Raw genomic sequence first — 20,802 nt, forward strand, 5'->3', positions numbered from 1 at the left:
CGCCCCTCACCCCTGCGTCCGCACAGAGGCGGGGCTGAGCTTCAAGGAGACAGCGCAGAGAAGCAGCCGAGCCACGAGCCGAGGGGAGCCCACGCCGCCCGCCGCCGCCCCTTACCCCTGCGCCCCGGGTACACGTGCGGGTAGTACTCGTAGTAGAGGTCCGGCTGGTCCAGGTTGCCAAAGGGCTCGAACTCCATCTCGGCGTTCTGGAACAGGCCCAGCTTCACCAGCAGCGCCAGCCTCACAAACCAGAGCTGAAAGCACAGAACACGAGGCATGCGACGGTTACCGCGCAGAGCAGGCCCAGAGGCTCCTACTCCCCACTGAGTGCTTTAAACGCAGGCGCCTCTTTAAATGCAGTTTACTGTCATTCAGGCTGTGCTGCACGGCCTGGGACCACCGGTCGGCAAAGTCCCCGAGGCCGTTAATCTGATGTTAGAGCTTGATTTCAAATAGATTTAAACAAGGGCTAAACTAACACTTCCTGGGGGCTCACGAGGGAGACCTGGGTTCGGGAGACCTGGGTTCGATCCCTGGGTGGGGAAGATCCCCTGGGGAAGGGAAAGGCCACCCACTCCAGGATTCTGGCCTGGAGAACTCCATGGACTGTGCAGTCCATGGGGTCACAAAGAGTTGGACACGACTGAGTGACTTTCACTCACTTCCCAAACTAACGCTCTTTCTTAGAAATTTGCATAACTACAAGTTTATAAAAATGGATATAAAAAGAGACGCTCCCTGCCTGAAGGAGAGCAGAGTCCAGCTGGGGTTGGGGAGGTGGCGGAGGGGGGGCAGCTGGACCGAGCGGGGGCGGGAGGCGAGGGCGCTGGTGCAGGACCTGGACTCTCCATGGGAAGTGGGGAGACCCGGGGGCACGTGATGAGAGCAGGAAGGGGTGCACAGCCAGCTCCAAGCAGCTGGAACGCAGGGTCCCTTCCGGAAAACGATGGCCGCCAAGTGAGAGGGCAGGACTGGCGACCCTGGCAACTGCGGGGGTTGCGGGGGTGATCCGAGTCAGCCTTGTCCCGCTGATGAGAGAAGTGAGGTTCAAAGAGACCACGCAGCAAGGGACCCACCGAGAGGCTGGGCCTGTGGGCTGCCTGGGGGCGGGGGGCTGCCTGGGGGTGGGGGTGGGGGCTGCCTGGGGCAGGGGGCAGGGGGCTGCCTGGGGCAGGGGAAGGGGGCTGCCTGGGGCAGGGGGCGGGGGCTGCCTGGGGCAGGGGAAGGGGCCTGCCTGGGGCAGGGGGTGGGGGACTGCCTGGCAGGGGGGCCAGGGGGCAGGACTCAGTGGTGCTTTCGGAGCAGCAGTGGAAAGAGCTGGGCTGGGCCCACGGCAGCTGAAGCCACGTCTGCTGAGGACTGCCCTGGCGGCGGGCACGGTCGGGCAGCGCGGCGCAGCCGCTGTGGCTGGGGCCTCGGAGCCCCTCCCCTCCCTGCCTGTTGAGGGACCCGGAGAGCCTGGGGGATGGTCTTGCTGGGGAGGGGGCTCCCGGGGACGCCAGCATGAGAGACCGCGGCCGGGGCGGCGGGCTCGAGGACTTGGGCAGCTGCCCCTCTCCTCAGAGGGCTTTCCTGCCGTTCAGAACCCCGCTCTCCGCACGTGAACCACTGGAGCCTTCGCTGTCCCCAGGTGACGGTGGCTGGGGAGGACGCGGCCGTACCTGCAGGGAGTCTGCCGTGTGGCTGGTCGGCAGCCCGCTCTTGCCGTAGCCTTGACCGTGGGCCGTGAGCAGCCGCCCGCACAGGTCCACCGCCGCCCGCCAGTTCTTGCAGCTCTGTAAGACACAGACGGTCACCACGGGGCCGCCCTGGGGACAGTGACCCCGGGGCCACAGGGACGGGCACCATGGGGGCCACCACGGGGTCATGGGGACAGCCACCCTGGGGATGGTCACCCCGGGGCAGTCACCCTGGGGACGACCACCACGGCTTGGGGCTCAGACGCGCAGGCCACACAGGCACCCACCGCAGACGCCCTTCAAGACAAGCCAAAGGTAAATCCTTAAAACGTAACCACTGATAGAACCCAGGAGCAAAACTCTTGTTGGAAAGCCCCGCTCTGCCCCCAAACCCATCAGGCTGTTTCCTGTTTAGCAAGGTAACTCCATCTTGTGAGTTTTCTTAAATTAAACCACGGTCAATGTTTCATTTTAACCTGCCCTGGAAACGTTTATTTGTACCTAAGGTCTGCGTGTGACCGGAAGTGGTTTAAAATGTTTAACAGGATTCTGTGCCGTCAACATCGAAGACGATCCATGAGTCGTGCTGACACATCGCGATCCAGGCCGCGTGTCCACACGCAGCTCCCTGTCGGGACTGGACCCACGGGAGCCCAGCTGAGGCGGCGCAGGGGCTCAGGGACTTGGTCTCAGCTGCTCGTCGCTGCCCGAGGGATGCAGGAAGGAGGGCCACCAGGCCGATGGGAGGAGGAACGCCATCAGAGGGACCGTCCGATCCCTGAAGAGGCTGCAAGAGGACGCTTGGTGTGCGGTCCCCAAGGACAGGCACTGCCCGCTGCCCTCAGCGCACAGGCCGGGCCTCGGGGCCGCCTGTGTGCCGGAGCAGGTGAACACTCACCCTGGGCCCTGTTAACCTCAGGTCCAGAGAGGGAGCCAGACGTTAGCCCGCTGGGTTCTTTTTAAAGGATGCTCTGGGCATTCTGTGCTTACAAAGTGCTTCTAGAACAAGAAGCTGAGGGCGCCTGGAGACCAAGTCAGGCCTCTGGTGCCCGCAGCAAGACTCACGTTTCTTCTTCTGATGCAGTCAGCACCAGCTCCGTAAGGAGGAAGCCCCTCTCCTCGTCTTCCTGTGCGTGTGTGTGTGTCTGTGCATCAGCGTGTGCCTCTGTCTGTGTGTGTGTGTATGTCTTTTGTGTCTGTGTCTCTGTGAGTGTGTCAGGGTGTGTTTCTGTGTGTGCAGGCACACACACCCAGCGTACCTAGTGCAGCTGGACCAGGAAGCACACTGGTGCGGCCTTGCTCCCAGCTCCGGGGTGACGGGCCATATGCCCTAATGCACCCCACCTGACCCCCCGGCCCCAGGCTCCTCAGGGCTCCTCTTGACTCAACAATCGAGGCTTGTTAGTGCTGAATGACGGTCCACCGTCATGGGAGTCATCGCCACCCATTCACCTGCTGAAAGGCAGCTTGTGTGCCTGACTGCTAGGTCGCTTCAGTCGTGTCTGACTCTGCAACCCCATGGACTGTAGCCCAGCAGGCTCCTCCGTCCATGGGATTCTCCAGGTGACAAGACTGGAGTGGGTTGCCGTGTCCCTCTCCAGGGGATCTTCCCCACCCAGGGGTCGACCCTGTGCTTGTCTCCTGTGCTGGCAGGTGGTTCTTTACCACTGGTGCCACCGAAAGGCACCTTGACTGCTTCCCACTTTTGGCCACGGCGACTCGGAGTGCTGTGAGATGTGTGTGGAACCTGTGAGTACAGGGCCGAGGTGGGGGGTGGTGGCGACTGATTCAGTCATCGGTAAGAAGAAACTAACACGAATATTAACACGTTTGCTTGTTATCTTCAGTCAGGGAAGAAGCCACTTTTTAAAACACTTACGTTAACTAAAAAAGTAAATACTAGGGTAGCAGGTTTCTGCTTCATTTTTAATAATGGTCTGGTTCGAAAGACAGAAAACACATCTCAATACAAAATTTATAGCAAGAGCATAAGGCTTTTCACGTGGCGCATTTTACTATTTTTAATCATTTATTCAGCTTAGTCGCTCAGTCGTGTCTGACTCTGCAACCCCATGGACTGCAACACCTCAGGCCTCCCTGTCCATCACCAGCTCCTGGAGCTTGCTTAAACTCATGCCCATTGAGTCGGTGATGCCATCCAGCCATCTCATCCTCTGTTGTCCCCTTCTCCTCCTACCTTCAATCTTTCCCAGCATCAAGGTCTTTTGCATGTTTGGTGAAAAAATTGTTTTTTAAAGCTAGAATTTAAATATACTATTCTAATCTTCAAGCACTGTGGAGAAGATCTTATGAAAATCTCTTCATTACTGTATATGACATGCAGAACTCTGATATTAAAGGTAGTTATATATGAGAAAAAAGATCTAAATTTCAAAATATTGTTTTTTTAAAACTAGGAAATAAGATAGAGACTCTGTTTGAGAAACTGAACATAACCGAACATTCCAGAACTTCCAGAAGAGGAGAAAAACAGTCCAATAAAAATCACTCAAGTAACTAACAGTATGCACCTAACTTTTCCCGCCTGCAACTCAAAGGCAATCCTCAGTGTCAAATGTGATACCACCGACGTGATTAAAATGTCCCTCTCCACGGGCCGCAACGGTCATTTCCCCATAAATGGCAATCTTGAAACACTCTGACGTTACTTAGGAAAATGTGTTGAGAAACTTTCCTAGTCTTAAAGATGAATGCAATTATTTTAGGATGTAATTAAAATACCAGGGCAAGGGAACGGTCTTTCCTTGAACACATTTCCCGCCTTAAACAGGTCTCCTTGCTAGCGCTGTTAATATAATTTCTACCGGCCTCAAGTATTTGCAAAGTGTGAAAAAAATCAAACCAAACCGCATATACTTGACACCAAGAATAATGAAAAGACGTAAAAAGACCGCCTGAGGATTAATGACAATGTCTGTGTGAGGCTTCGTGTGTCCTGTCCGGGCTCACAGTTACAGGTCACGCTTCAAATACAGCTGCCTGCTCGTGACGCTGCCGCACAGCAGGTGTTCAAGGCCACAGAAAGGGAGTGAGAGCGGCCGCCCCCAAGGCAGAAGGGCCATTCCACCAGACGCACGCGGCCGTGCACTCCGTCACTCCCACACCTGCGGCTCCATGAACAGGGGCCAGTGCACACAGACAGACACTTACAGATGAGCTCTCCTCTCTCCCTTTAAAAACTGAGTGTCTCCTCATCTTCCCTTCCCACAGCTTCTCATTCATGGGAAGAATTCTAGAATCACTTCAATGAAAGAAACTCAATGAAACATGTGATCTACATTTACTAAAAAAAACCAAAAACCTAAACTTTAACGTGAAAATGTCAGCAAACCACCTAAGCAAGTGTTTATTCGCACTTTTGCAACATCAAGAAAGATGCTGTGGGGCAGATGGTTTCCAGCGGCTCACAGGCCCCCGGAAGCACCGCCCGCCCAGGTCAGGGTGCCTGCGATCAGAGTCCCCGCTTCTGCTCCATGACTGCGGCTCGGCCAGGGCATCTGCACTCAGTCTTGTTAATGAATAAAGAAAGGCTTTTGTGTGCGCTTCTGGGGAGTCTGCTAATTTAGTAATAAACCTTCTACACCAAGTGTAGAAAACAGTTCTTTCAGAAAATCAATGTATGATTACTTCACTCTAGTTATTTTGATGAAGTATATTTAATCAAAGTATATACTGCCTCAAAGCATTCACATGTTGTATGATGCTCTCTGTTGCTCAGGACTGGTTATCTGATCCAACAAAACTCCATTTCTGTGCAAGGGCCAAGGATGAGGCACTGAGAGTGACTGGCCTTTGGAAAAACATCATGAAGGGAAGAAGAGCTTACACGGAAAATCAAATACACTGTTACTTACGATGAGCTGCTTCAATCCAACGAAAGACTGTTCCACTGAGCTGGCGGTTAGGACTTGTCTCTTTGCCGCAGCTTTTTCACCCAGGAAGCGAAGCATTAAGTCTTTAACTGCATCTCCCTGGAAAGAATATAAGAGAAATATGTCAGGACAATAGAATGCTAATTAAACTCAGCTAAGTGAAACTCACAGCTAACCAAAGTTTCTTTTATTTTCCCACTGGTGTATGGAGGCTAAAATGCAGTTATGAGCTGCAACTAACCAGAGGCTATAGTGCCCGGTCGCTGGGAAGACGTGTTGTTTAGAGTTGCTTCCTCCTGGAGAGGAGGTGGCAAGTCAGCAGCGGCCGTGCCGTGCTGGAGGGGGCCGGGGCTCGTGGTGTGAGAGGGTACGCTGCCCCCGGGAGGGGCACGGTGCCTGCTGGGGCCCAGGCTGGGCGGGCAGGCCTAAGCCCTCTGCCCACAGCCCACACCACAGCCCCCTGGCCTGGACCTCCGGGGGTCCCCAGGGCTCAGCCAGAGCAGTGAGTGGTGGCCCGGGGCATCGCCCTCCCCTAGGGCCGCGTCCCCCCAGCCCAAGGACGGCCCTCTGTTGGGGGGCAGCTGCACAGGACTCTGCACAGGGGCCCCCGGCCCAGCCTCAGGTTAGCCCCACCTGCGCCCGGGCTGAGTGACTGTAGAGGGAGCATGGACAGGAGTGACCATCCGTGGCCCAGTGCCCAGGGAGAGACCGGGGAGGGGCAGGGATGGACCGCTGACACAGATGGTGACAGAGGAGAGCCTGCAGCTCGGGGCGGCCTGCGCCCGCCATGCTGAGGAAACAAGTTGATGCAGCTCCGCTCAGAGGCAAGGCTCCTCTCCTGCAATCGCCCGCATGGCCGGTGTGGGCCGGGCTCGCAGGAAGGCTGCGGCAGGCTCAGCTGCCTCCTGCTGCTCGAGGAGGGGAGGGTGCAGCCTGGCAGTGGGGGTCCTGGGCCCTGAGCCTGGAGCTCAGAGGCCAAGCCGCACCTCCTCCTCACGCGGGACAGAGGCCTGGAAGCAGCAGAATTACGGCTTCTGCCTCCAGAGAATAAGGTGAAATAGTTCAAATGCCCCGGCAGGGGCTAACTGATCCAGGAGGGTTATCAGAGGGCAGAACAAGGAGGCAGGCGCACGGCTGCAGAGCTCTGCACACAGGCGCCTCCGAGCAGACAAAGAGCTGCATCCGGGCAGAGCGCCTGCGAACCAGGGAACGGCAGACTCACCCTAAAGCCACGGAGCCCAGAGGAGCAGTCTGAGTCCTCCGACCTCGCAGCACCCTCGGCAGCGAGCCCACACTGCAGACGCCGCCCGCCCTTTCGGTTCTGCCTGTTAGCACAGGACGCTCGAGACAGGGGCACCGTGGGGCTGACCAGCATTCACCCTGAAAGCCCGTGGACGACAAAACGTCCCGACACAGACCGGCTCCCACCGCGTTGCTCGGCCAGGGCGGTTCTGTATGGGGGTCCTGGCGCCTTGGCTGCAGACACTCCACGGTCACCGGAGTGAGGCGAGCGGCCCCCTCCCGTGATGTTTGGAGAGCTATCTCCCTGCACCTGGGGGGGACCCACCTAGAACCCCACGGACCCCTTCCGCTCAGCACTCCCTCGGGTGCGCCCAGGGCAGGGCAGTGGCAGACCGCGCGAATGGGAGTCTGTGGCTGGCCCTCCGCGAGCAGAGGACGGCCGCTCCCCCTGCTGCGTGCGGACGGCTTCGTCGGCGCCTTCGAGGTTTTAGTGGACAATGTCCATGTGGAACGCAAAGCGGCTGACTCACGGGGCACGGCCTGTAAGCTCTACTGTCAGGGACGCCCGGTCATGGGCAGTGGTCCTGGAAGGACAGAGCCCGGCCATGAGCGGGAAAGCGGTGACGGCGTCTGCCTGCTTCCCGGATGGGACTCCCGTCACACCCACACTGTGGGGGCCGGGGGCGGGATCCGGGAGCAGAATCAGACCCGGGCGGAGGAGAGGCCCGGCCTCAGGTCCAGATGTCGGGTTTGCAGAGCCCCGTGCGAGGCCAGAGCACCCCGAGGCCCCCCGCTGTCCCTGTCACCCCCTCAAGGTCGGCACCGACTTGCTGCCAACTCTGGTCTGTGGAACCGCCCCCCCCCCCCCCCCCCCCCCCCGCCACTGAACGACCTTCATAGAAATACTCTCCAACTTCCATTCTTTCCTGGTTCTAAATGTTTCTGAACAGTCATCTCCCCACCAACTTTGCATCCAGTTCTTCAAGAATGCAGGCCAGCAAGACTCTGACTAGTTAGAAATGCCGACACTCCTCTTTTGAAGCTTCTGCGGTTGGATGCAGAGTTAACGTGCTCACCTGTGTGGCCTCTACCTTAACTCAGACTGCTCTAAGAGGTCACTTCACAAAGAAACAATGTAACACTTCCCCTCTGCCCACATTTCATCCCTTAAGAAGTGGAAGTGACAGTGAGGTCGCTCAGTCGGGTCCAACTCTTTGTGACCTTGTGGACTGTAGCCTGCCGGGCTCCTCCATCCATGGGATTTTCCAGGCAAGAGTACTGGAGTGGGGTGCCATTTCCTTCTCCAGGGGATCTTCCTGACCCAGGGATTGAACCCAGGTCTCCCACATTGCAGGCAGACTCTTTACCATCTGAGCCAGCAGGGAAGAAATTTTGCATTTGGTACCAAGAGGTGAGCAATTTGGAAAAACCACCAAGTATTTCAGAAAGCTGATGTAGTGTTGCAACAGTAACAGTCGCGTGGGGAGGAACGTGTGAACAGGTAAATCCAACACACACTTGGTTGATATCTTAAAAGCCTGGCGCGCGCAGCGAGTTACCACACGTGCTGGGCTGATCTAACTCCTCTGGAAAATGAACACAGCATTTCTGGCGTAAACCACACACTTTTTCTTTTCTATGACAAGTTCTTTGAAGAACAATACACGACTGAAGAGACACAGGTGAAGAACCAACCCGCACACTGGTTCCACAGGGAAGTCAAAGGCCTTTCAGGAACTACTCTGAATTCATATTTCAATCCACCATGAGGTTTCCAAAACCACCACTGTGGACCATGAGAGGGACGGAAGACACCACTCAAGCACTTAGAGGGAGCAGAAAGGACACGCAGCGTCTCCCGGCTGGCCGCAGGGTGCGTCCTATCCTGGCAGCGGGCGCCTGGCCCTGGCTGACCGCCGAATGCCCTGCTTATTCCACGATCAGCCACGTGGAAGCGTCAGAGCTCCGAGGGGCTGTCACAACCCCACGCCTCCCACTGGCGGGAATGGCCTCCGAGCTCGAGTCGCCTTGGCTCACCCAGCAGCAAGCATCAGCACTTTGTTTCTTAGCTCAGGAGCGACTGACCTGCTTCCCTGAAGGGTGTCACGGGGCGCTCAGCGCCTCTGGCCCATGAGAGTGCCGCGCTCAGCCCAGCCCTTCAGGCGGCCAGAGTGAAGCAGCTCTGCGTGGCCCCAAACAGACCCGAGGAGCCCTGGGCCCCGGGACTGCCCCACGGACCACGGGGTCAAGGCATCAATGCTGACCCACAAACGCCCCTGACATCTGAGCCTGTAACTGGGATTCACCAAGGAGGCCCGGGAAGGCAAATTCACACCCAATACGTTCTGCTGGAGAGGGCGGGGACAGTGCCTGGCGAGCCCCAGGGAAGACGTGTCTCGTCAGCACGTACCCGAAGACAGCACGCAAGCACATCCACATCTGCAGGCTCTCACGTCAGCTCCCCACAGAGACCTGGGTTGGGAAGATCTGCTGGCGAAGGGATAGGCTACCCACTCCAATATTCTTGGGCTTCCCTTGCAGCTCAGCTGGTAAAGAATCCGCCGGCAATGTAGGAGACCCTGGTTCGATTCCTGGGGTGGGAAAATCCCTAGAGAAGGGAAAGGTTACCCACTCCAGTAGTCTGGCCTGGAGAATTCTATGGAGTGTATAGTCCACAGGGTCACAAAGAGACTCAGAGACTTTCACTCACACTCCCCAGAGAGACAGCTGGGGAGTTTCCAGAAAGGGAGCTGCATGACAGCTCTCTGGAGAAGTTGTAAACTGTGTGATCAGTTTATTATAGCAGCTGAGCTCCTGTAGATGATAAATCCCTTTCCTTTCCTCTTAGATATGGAAAAATGTGTTTGTGTTACACGCGAATGTGCTTTATATAGGAAGAGTTCTTACCGATTTGGTTAAAAAAAAATACAGATGGTCTCTCAATAAATTACAAGATATATAAATATGTAATTGTAAAATAAATAAATACTATATGTTGTAAATAACAACATTAAAAAGCTCAATCTTACCAGTCATCAAAGATGATGATGACTTCTTCTTTGGCTCACCTCTCCAGCAGCCGCATTGCTTCTCCACAGGATCGGCCTCGCAGGGCCAGGGCCCCACCCCACGTGGCTTTCTGACCAGGCCGAGGTGGGGGAAGGGGAACGCCCGGCCGGGGAGGAGCCCCTTCAGTTTCCGGAGTGGACAGCGCGGCACACAAGGCACAGACCCTGCAGATCCCACCCGACACGCAGCCGAGCTCACCTCAGGGGGACGTGCGCACACCCATGAAAACGTTACCGTGTAAGGCATGCTACGTGCCTTCCTGTACCTGGGCTTTCAAACTTAGCAAATTATGAATCTCACTAAGTATTTTATCATAACATTATCTTCATTTTTTCATAATAAATAAAAATACTTATTTGAATATGACATTATTTTTGTGAGTGCGTGTGTGCTAAGTCGCTTCAGTCGTGTCCGACTCTTTGTGACCCCATGGATCGTAGCCCGCCAGGCTCCTCTGTCCATGGGATTTCCCGGGCAAGAATTCTGGAGTGGGCTGCCACGCCCCCTCCAGGGGACCTTCCCGACCCGGGGACTGAACCTCACCTCCGCCTCCTGCATGGCAGGCGGCTTCTTTACCACTAGTGCCACCGACGAGGCCATAACATCATTTTTTCAGTTGAATATGTAAATATTCCACTGAAGAGGCGAGATGTGGCGAATGTATTCAACTAGCCTCCTGACGATGGACTCCGAGATGCTTTCAGATTCTTTCCAATTTTAAGCCTCACTCTGATGGGCATCCTGAAAGCTGGCTATTCATACATCAGTGAGATTCTTTCCTCATAAATAACTACTCAGGGTGGGATTTCTGGTCAAAGCACATGCACATTTGGACATGCATTTTAACATTTAAGAAAGTTTGTGCCAAATTATCAGTCCCTTCAGGGCTGCCTAAGCTGGCTATTTCCTCACATTCTAACATACACAGAATAATTATAAATAACTCAGACAACAGAAAGTGAAAATAACTTCATCTACTTTGATGACTGGTAAGATTGAACTTTTTAATGTTATTTACAATATATAGTATTTATTTATTTTACGATTACATATTTATAATCTTGTGATTTATTGAGAGACCGTCTGTATTTTTTTTTAACCAAATCGGTAAGAACTCTTCCAATATAGAGCACGTTGCATGTAATGCAAACACATTTTTCCATATCTAAAAGGAGAGGAAAGGGGATTTATCATCTACGGGAGCTCAGCTGCTATAATAAACTGATCACTCAGTTTACAACTTCTCCAGAGAGCTGTTGTGCAGCTCCCTTGCTGGAAACTATTTCTAAGACTCTGATTAGCACCTTAAAGACCTTCGATCAGAGAAATCAACAGGGTTCCAAATTACCTGGTGACATCACAGCAAACACTCTCAAGATGAGAACCTTGGGAACTGCTGAAAACAATCAGCGTTTTTCAAAGCTCGACAGGCCTTTTCCGTATGAACATACACGAAACAGAGTCAGATGAGAAGCAAGGACATTGGCTGGGACTTTCCCGGCTCGCCGAGTGCGCCCACCGGCCCACCTGCGCGCTGAAGGCCCTCCGCCCTCACCTGGATGTTGTCGAACTTGAGGCCAGGCATGGTGAGGTCCTCCTTGTCCACGAACACCGTGCCGTACTGCTGCGTGGCGACTGAAGTCAGCACGTTCCTGGTCGCATCCCCGGGGATCCAGGCGTCGCTTCTCCGGTCCATCTCGCTCATGCTCAGGGCAGTGGCAAAGGGGTCCTCGCTGCCGGCAAACACCGCCTGGATCTGTGAGAATGGCTTTGGGGACTGCGAGATCTCCAGAGGAACCGTGGACACACCCGACCCTGACCTCTGCACCCCTGGGGAGGAGGCAGCTTCCTCGGAGCCCGGCGAGCTTCCTCCCACAGGGCTAGCAGCCAGCGAAGACAGGCTTTCCGGAATGGAAGGGCTGGCGTTGGGGTTACTGACGGAGATGAAGGTGGAGGTTGTGAAGGAATCAAAGAAGTCCGAGGCCAAGGAGCTGCTGCTGGTTGGATCACCGAAGAACTTGCTCAGGCTGGGGCTCGGCTGGACCACCTGGGGTGGGGTCCTGGGGGCAGCTTCGCTGGCACTGCTGAAGCTGGGGGATTTCACCATCTGGGACTCGAAGCCGTCACGCAGGGCTGGGGGCTGGGCGCTGGGGGGTGGCTGGCTAAAGATGGTGCACATGGGCACCGGCTCGTCCTTGGGGGCTGGCTGCCGGGGTGGCGTGCCTGATGGTGGCCCTGCCATGGGTACCCGCGCAGCCCCGGGGCCTGGGTCCTCTCCGCCCCCGTGTTCAAAAGCAGGCAGGTCTTCCACATCGCTGCGCTCAGGGTCCTCTTTCAACGATGCTCTGCCATCAGGGGTCATGTCCGAGACGTCCTGAGGCGTGTCCCTGCCATCACTCTCACCGCCGTCACTGAGAGAGCCCAGCGCGCCCTCTTCTGCGCCGGGCCCCAGTCTGTGATCGCCGCTGCCCTCGGCAGGGTCCCCCACGTCCTGCAGACACCCCAGGTCACCCGCGTCGTCCTCGCTGTTGTTTGGGGAGTCAGAGATGAGCACGCTTTCCATCAGGGGCTCATCGAGCTTATCCGCAAAATTATTCGAATCCTCGGACTCAAACTCGTCTCCACCGAGATCGATGGTTTCCTCGTGGTAAAGAAGCTGCCCCTGGTCTCCCTGAGGCCCCTGCGGAGCGATGCTCTGGGCTGGCCCCTGGGCAGGCGCACTCTGCTCGGGCACGTGCTGGCTAGCGCCTTCGGCATTCTCCATGGCCACCTGATACAGACAAAGACACGTCAACCTCAACAGCTTACATCTCGGTTACTATTAGAATGCCTTTGTCTTACTGAAATCGTAGATGGCCTTGAACTACATTCCACAGGGCAACGCAGTAAGAGGAGACTCGTCGCTAACCCATCGTTATGTGACTGGATCCTTACAAGAAGCAACAACTTCAGCAACAATTAAAGAACCCCAGATTAAAGCTATGATTTTTCAAAATCTGACATGTGAAGTAGGCAAAGATTTTTAGAATTGACAGTTTTGGGGTATTTATGGGACATTTATTTATTGATAAGGAATGCAACCTTTCTCAAACACCCTCTTCCAACAACACAAGAGAAGAGTCTACACATGGACATCACCAGATGGTCAATACCGAAATCAGACTGATTACATTCTTTGCAGCCAGAGGTGGAGAAGCTCTATACAGTCAGCAAAAACAAGACCTGGAGCTGACTGTGGCTCAGATCATGAACTCCCTATTGCCAAATTCAGACTTAAATTGAAGAAAGTAGGGAAAACCACTAGACCATTCAGGTATGAGCTGAATCAAATCCCTTACTATTATACAGTGGAAGTGAGAAATAGATTCAAGGGACTTGATCTGATAGAGTGCCTGAAGAACTATGGACAGAGGTTTGTGACACTGTATAGGAGGCAGTGATCAAGACCATCCCCAAGAAAAAGAAATGCAAAAAGGCAAAATGGTTGTCTGAGGAGGCCTTACAAATAGCTGAAAATAGAAGAGAAGCTAAAGGCAAAGGAGAAAAGGAAAGATACCCATTTGAATGCAGAGTTCCAAATAGCGAGAGATTAAGAAAGTCTTCCTCAGTGATCAATGCAAACAAATAGAGGAAAACAATAAAACAGGAAAGACTAGAGATATCTTCAAGAAAATTAGAGCTACCAAGGGAACATTTCACACAAAGATGGGCACAATAAAGGACAGAAATGGTAGGGACCTAACAGAAGCAGAAGATATTAAGAAGAGCTGGCAAGAATGCACAGAAGAACTATACAAAATAGATCTTCACGATCCAGATAATCACGATGGTGTGATCACTCACCTTGAGCCAGACATCCTGGAATGTGAAGTTAAATGGGCCATAGGAAGCATCACTATGAACAAAGCTAGTGGAGGTGATGGAATTCCAGTTGAGCTATTTCAAATCCTAAAAGATGATGCTGTCAAAGTGCTACACTCAATACACCAGCAAATTCGGAAAACTCAGCAGTGGCCACAGGACTGGAAAAGGTCAGTTTTCATTCCAATCTCAAAGAAAGGAAATGCCAAAGAATGCTCAAACTACCGCACGATTGCACTCATCTCACAAGCTAGCAAAGTAATGCTCAAAATTCTCCAAGCCAGGCTTCAGCAGTATGTGAACCACGAACTTCTAGATGTTCAAGATGGATTTAGAAATGGTAGAGAAACCAGAGATCAAATTGCCAACATCCACTGGATCATCAGAAAAGCAAGAACGTTCTAGCAAAACATCTACTTCTGCTTTAGTGACTATGCCAAAGCCTTTGACTGTGTGGATCACAACAAACTATGGAAAATTCTTCAAGAGATGGGAAGACCAGACCACCTAACCTGCCTCCTGAGAAATCTCTATGTAGGTCAAGAAGCAACAGAACTCGACCTGGAACAACAGACTGGTTCCAAATAGGGAAAGGAGTACATCAAGGCTGCATATTGTCACCCGGCTTATTTAACTTATATGCAGAGTACATCATGAGAAACGCTGGGCTGGATGAAGCACAAGCTGGAATCAAGATTGCCGGGAGAAATATCAAGAACCTCAGATATGCAGATGACACCACCCTTATGGCAGAAAGTGAAGAGGAACTAAAAAGGCTCTTGATGAAAGTGAAAGAGGAGAGTGAAACAGTTGGCTTAAAACTCAACATTCAGAAAATGAAGATCATGGCATCTGGTCCCATCACTTCATGGAAAATTGGTGGGGAAACAATGGAAACAGTGAAAGAGTTTATTTTCTTGGACTCCAAAATCACTGCAGATGGCGACTGCAGTCATGAAATTAAAAGATGCATGCTCCTTGGAAGAAAAGCTATGACCAACCTAGAGAGCATATTAAAAGGCAGAGATGTTACTTTGCCAACAAACATAGGTCTAGTCAAAGCTATGTTTTTTCCAGTAGTCATGTATGGATATGAGAGTTGAACTATAATGAAAGCTAAGCACTGATGAATTGATGTTTTTGAACTGTGGTGTTGGATAAGACTCTTAAGAGTTCCTTGGACAGTAAGAAGATCCAACCAGTCCATCCTAAAGCAGATCCTGAGTATTCACTGGAAGGACTGATGCTGAAGGTGAAACTCCAATACTTTGGCCACTTGATGCGAAGAGCTGACTCAACTGAAAAGACCCTGATGCTGGGAAAGACTGAAGGCGGGAGGAGAAGGGGAGAGAGGATGAGATGGTTGGATGGCATCACCAACTCGATGGACATGAGTTTGAGCAAGCTCCGGGAGTTGGTGATAGACAGGGAAAACTGGCGTACTGCAGTCCATGGGGTCACAGAGTTGGACACGACTGAGTGACTGAACTGAACTGAGCCTTTCTGAATAGCTCGGCAAAGAATAAAGCTCTCTGACAAGCAATTCCGTGTTTACCAACTCACTTAAAATATGTTTTTAAAGAAAACACCATCTGAAAGAAAGCAAGCCAAGAAAAAAGGAACACTCAGTCTGTAACAATACTTTGATTCTCTCCAGGATCTTTGTTTCTATTCCAATCTGACTTTGAAAAGTCCAGTCCACCTCTTTCCTAGTGACACCGTCTACACAGATGATGCCCAACCCAGGGTAAAAATTAAATTGTTTACCGTAATCTCTAAATAAAAACTACACCTTTGTTAGAAACCATTACCAGAGGTTGAAGACTTGGGCCGAAAAGTCTTTCAAGTCAGTAATCGTTATCATCTGAGTGCCCCCGTGTCTGAGTCATTACCCTGCACTCCACGCAACGACAGAGGAAACGAAGTTAACGGCAACACACGTGCCACCACCTCTCGCCCCCGGCACGAAAGAGGGATCCAGGTGCAAGCGGGCAGTGGCGAAAGCCCCGCCTCAGTCCTCTGACTTCTTTCCCTAGAAAACCTGAGAAGGTTCTTGTCACTCTCTCTGACTCTTCTGAAGGCAAATTTTCTATAAACCATTTTTATCAAACACTGAGTGCTACAAAATTTATAACCTGTAGCTGATATAATATGTCCTAACTCCCTTTTCAGACCTAATATTCTGAGATCTGTCCTACTCTTGTTCTTCTTCCATTTTCCAAGTGTATTTCCTCAGACAACATGTTAGATTTTTGCTTTTTACTTCAATTTCTCCTCCGCTTTTAACCTTGAGACTCATCCTGGAAGCAGCACGGAGCTGTGATTCCTGTTTTGCTGATGATGCTCTGCTGTGTGATGGTTCCACAACCTAGTATCCATTCTTTTTTTTTGGCCACATCATGCGGCGTGTGGAATCTTAGTTCCCTGACCAGGGATCGAACCTGTGCCCCATGTATTGGGAGCACAGAGTTTTAACCACTGGACTGCCAGGGGAAGTCCTGATATATCTATTCTTCTTGAGGTGCTATGTTTTTTAATACAAACAGTGCTGCTATGAATATTCCTGTACATGCCTCCTGCTGTATGTGTGAAAGCTCACGGGGGCTTTGTGGAGAGTACAATTCTTCATCAGGTAACACCGAACTGTTTTACTAAGTGCATGTACCAATTTACACAGCTGGTGGTGGTGTGTGTAAGTAATCTTCCTGTTCAACACAGTCACCTACGCTTGATATTGTTACACTTCTTAATATCAAGGTATTAAAGATTCCTACAAATCAACAGGATTATAAGTGATCCAACAAAAAAGTATCCTGAACAAAGATCCGAACAAGGTGAGAGGGATACACATTCACAAGCATGTGTCCTGTGACTTCAACAGCCGTACAATTGGACTTTATTAGGATGGTTCCACATTGTACCAACGGTTACGGTACAATTCAGCAGCTCTTTTCAATCTCAGGAGTCCTGGCACTTATGATCCCATTACTTATGTGTCATGGAGGAAGTCCTGCACACGCGAAGTCCAAACAAAATACCGCCCTTTCTCCAAAGATTTAAACCCTGGAAACAACTGCCTGGAGACACCATAATAAAGAAACAGCAGTGTACTCAAACTGCAGTGAAAATGAACGAGCTAGCCTATAGCGAATGCTTCAATGTTTGCACCTCACACATCTAATTCTACACACCGAAAGGGTAGAAAAATAAACAGTATGATGACTTTCTACCTGAAGTTCAAACAAGAAAATCAAACAATACATTATTTTAGAGAAAAACAAGGTGATAATAATGCACAGTTGGACTGGGGAGCGGGCTGGAAGAGGCCTCGAGGAAAGGCTCGATGGGGGCGGCGCATGGGTCTAAGCCGTTTGCAACACTGGCGCCAGAAGCCAAGTCTGCACTTGACTTTGTGTTTTCCATGTCCGTTACATGCAGCCTTTGCATTTCATACTTTAAAAACTGAAAAGCACATGTATCTGTCCTTGATTTGCATGAGATACAAACCTTCACTTCTCCTGCTACTGATTTAATACACGCTCACGTGGCACTCGTGGCAAAGCCCACACCTGCCGGTGCAGGGGGCGCGAGACACACGGGCGTGACCGCTGGGCTGGGAGACCGCCTGGGGAAGGGCGTGGCAAAGCCCACACCTGCCGGTGCAGGGGGCACGAGACACTGGCTTGACTGCTGGGTTGGGGAGACCGCCTGGGGAAGGGCGTGGCAACCCACCTCAGGGTTGTTGCCTGGAGAATCCCACGGACAGATGAGCCCAGTGGGCTACAGTCCACGGTCGCAGAGTCAGACACGATGGACCAACTAACACACAGCACACATGAAGCCACAGACGTGGTTTTAAGCTGACATCCAGCATCAAGATGCTGGCAAAGAAGTCAGACTTTCTCTTTGGTTGAGTTCTTTGCACATGAGCTTAATTAACGCCTTAAAATATTTTTAAGTGATTTAAATGCACTAAGAACAAAGAAAACCATGCTCTTTAGGCTCCCTTGGACACAACACTGCAATTACAAATCTTTTACCAGGTTGCAATAATGGAAACCATATTTCCATGAAAGAACTGTGCCATGAGGTAGGAATCTAATTAGTATACAATTGGAAAGGCCCCCATGGAGAGAACATCACCACAGATCAAGCATTTTACATGTATTATCATATTTAAGCCTTAGGACCAACTTACAAAGCATAAGCTCCATCACACAGCAGAGGTCCACTGATTTGCCTGATGCTGTCAACTGATGGGGATGAGATTCCTACACTGGTTTTTCTGCCTCTGCTGTCCTTGTATGGCTGCTGAGACAGGTCAAGACTGAGAGCAGAGGGTAAGGCAGGGAGAGCTTGGAATGACTGCTTGAGGCTTGGGCTCACCACCAAGTAAAGTGACCTCTGAAAATGCCTTAATCCTTTAGTCTCTGCTTCCTCATCTGAAGATTGGGGTCATGAAGATTAAACGGCAGCAGGTGCACAGGAACTGATAACTATCATTTTAACGATAAAGCAGAGTGGTGACAGGCTGTCCTGGAACAGTGAAGACCCTGCTAGGGGTCACAGAACGTGAGGACTGGTGACTGTATTATTCTATTTGCAACCGTCCTCCCGCGCCCCCCCCCCCCCGCCCCCCTTACACAGAGAGCTGCACTCACTGCCATACAGTACAGCCTCCTGAATTTGCAAAAAGAAACAGGTATTTAAATATGATGTTTCCCAGTAGCCATAAGAAGGTGTGAACTGCAAGTCCAAGGAAATGCTTCATTGGGGTTAAACTCTTGTGGACTAGGTGAGAAAAAGAGGCACATCTAGAGCACTTCTTTGAACCTTACACTCTACATGTTTTCAGTTCTTCTCAGTATACATACTCCGCCAGTCAGCTTTGTCCTGCAAGATGCTCTGGAAAGCGTCGGCCAGCTTTTACATAGAGACTGATAGGCCTTTACACAGACCGTCGCGTTCTGTCCTCACGACCCTGAGTCCGGTTGGGCAGGTTACTGTAAACGTCCATCTACAGAAGAGGCCAGGAGGAACGAGTCACTGAGTACTACAGCTGGGCCCCGGGCGCAGACCCTCCTGAGCTTTCAGCGCCCAGTGTGGGGGCCGCTCCAGGGATGTGGAGCCAACGGCCGCCCCTGCAAAGGGCAGGCACCCAAAGCTCACGCTCCGGACTCTCAGGGTCATGCTGGGCCCGGAGGGAGGCGGGACAGAGACGAGTCCCCGGGAAGGAGAGACCCAAGGCAGGAGAGACCAAGGAGCAGCGGAGACCTGGGGGGAGAGACCCCCTGGGGGGAGAGACCCCCCCTGGGAGGAGAGACCCCCCGGGAGGAGAGACCAAGGGGGAGGGGAGACCTGGGGGGAGAGACCCCCTGGGAGGAGAGACCCTCTGGATGGGAGACCTGGGAGGAGAGACCCCAGAGGAGGAGAGACATGGGGGTAGAGACCCCCTGGGAGGAGAGACCCGGGAGCAGACCCTCCCACCCCAGGGGCTGAAGCTGGAGACGGCACGACCCCCTCTCCACAGCCCGGGCCCTATCCTCATCCGCCCCCTCGCCCCCCGGGGTTGGGGGAAGGGTCACCTGCGGCTGTGACCCGGGTCCGGGAGAAGCCGGAGGAAGCCGGGACCGGACTCGGCGCTTCCCGCGGCCTCTGCGCCTGCGCGCGCCCGCTCCCGCGCATGCCCGGTGCAGGAGCCGAAGGCCGGCGCGGTTCCGGTTCCGGCCGTGGTGGGTGGGGCCTGGGGGGGCGGGGCGGAGCGCGTCCCTGCGAACCAGAGGGACGTCGCTAAACCTGTGGCAGAGGGCAGCTGGGAGGGAAACGGCTAAGCTTTTTTTAAGTTCGTGGCCAGTGCATCCTTGAAATACTTATTTTCAGGGATGTGTCTTTGTGCCTATATGTGTTTTCAACTTTTCTTGTTGAGAATACATCCATCTGTACTTCTTGTGTAATCACATTAAGGATAAAAATGGTAATAATAATACCAATGGTAGCTGGGTGGAATTAATCCAGCAGTATGAAGATCCTGAATGCCTTAGCGCCACAGCTCAATCTCAGGCAAGAGGAGCGGCCGAGGAAGATGCCGCGTCTGTGCTTCTGCGTTCTTGACTTCCGCTGTCACCCTGGAGATACCCCGGTTCATCACCCAGCATAAGTGTCAGGAGGCGCCAGGCGCTGGAGCACAGCTGAACCAGGCCACGCCCAGCCATCTCCTTCTTATTCTTTAATGATTTAAAATAGTTTTATTTTGACAAATAAAAATCGTTTGTACTTAAGGTGAACAACGTGACGTGCTGATGTATCTAACACTGTGAGATGGCCACAATGGAGCTCATGCCCTTATCCAGCGCCCCGCTCGTTTTTTGTGTTTGTGGTGAAAAGACTTAAAATCTCTTCTCTGCAAATCACAAGTATAGGATACATTATTATTAACTATGTCTCCGGAACTTATTAATCTTTTCATTGAAAGTTTGTATTATTTGCTCAATAACTTCCCCTTCTCCCAACCCTCAGCCTCTGGTAACCACCATTCTACTCTCCTTTACAATGATTCCAACTTTCTTTTTCAGATCCCACCTGTGAATGGATCGTGCTGTATTTGGTTTCTGTGTCTGGCTTATCTCACTTAGCACATGTCTTCTACGTTCATTCATGTCACAGATGACAAGGCCTCATCCTTTTCTAAGTTTTATATAAAATTTAAAAATTTTCTTCCTTTTAACAGCCTGAATAATATTCCACATATATGAAAAAGCATGTAAAAAAATATTGGCCAGTTTAAAATAGTTTTCCTCCTTAAGTAGAATAATTGATTAACCAAATCTTCAGTTACTTTACAGACAGCACTACACAGGTACAAAAGGGGAACCCATGTCTCCACATTGACTTTCAAATGAAGAACCTTCAGAAAACTAACAGAAACGTCACTGGAGCCCTTTACGAGGCAAGAAACCTTTCAATAAGGAAAACCTGGCTTCCAGCAGACTGACTTGAGACTAGACAATCAGTTCCCAAGTTTGAAATTCCCCTAACCCCTTAAATTTCACCCTGAATGT

The 20,802-nt window shown here is 52.0% G+C and overlaps 1 protein-coding gene across 2 annotated transcripts in view; it reads right to left on the reverse strand.

The window, feature by feature from the left end:
- The window catches only part of TRAPPC12 (trafficking protein particle complex subunit 12), a 36,036-nt gene extending 16,602 nt beyond the window's left edge, over positions 1 to 19,434 (reverse strand). The window contains exons 1-6 of one of the 2 annotated variants that reach the window (XM_061426739.1): positions 19,330 to 19,431; positions 18,619 to 18,761; positions 11,439 to 12,653; positions 5,555 to 5,671; positions 1,662 to 1,775; positions 116 to 254 (exon numbers count right to left, since the gene is read on the reverse strand). In XM_061426739.1, the coding sequence (XP_061282723.1) occupies positions 116 to 254; positions 1,662 to 1,775; positions 5,555 to 5,671; positions 11,439 to 12,647 (1,579 nt within the window). In that variant the 5' untranslated portion in view covers positions 12,648 to 12,653; positions 18,619 to 18,761; positions 19,330 to 19,431. Of the gene's footprint in view, positions 1 to 115; positions 255 to 1,661; positions 1,776 to 5,554; positions 5,672 to 11,438; positions 12,654 to 18,618; positions 18,762 to 19,329 lie in introns of both variants that reach the window. The other variant, XM_061426738.1, reaches the window with a different exon arrangement.
- Positions 19,435 to 20,802: the final 1,368 nt, after the last annotated feature.

Source organism: Bos javanicus, chromosome 8 (assembly GCF_032452875.1).
Source record: "Bos javanicus breed banteng chromosome 8, ARS-OSU_banteng_1.0, whole genome shotgun sequence".
Taxonomy (NCBI): domain Eukaryota; kingdom Metazoa; phylum Chordata; class Mammalia; order Artiodactyla; family Bovidae; genus Bos; species Bos javanicus.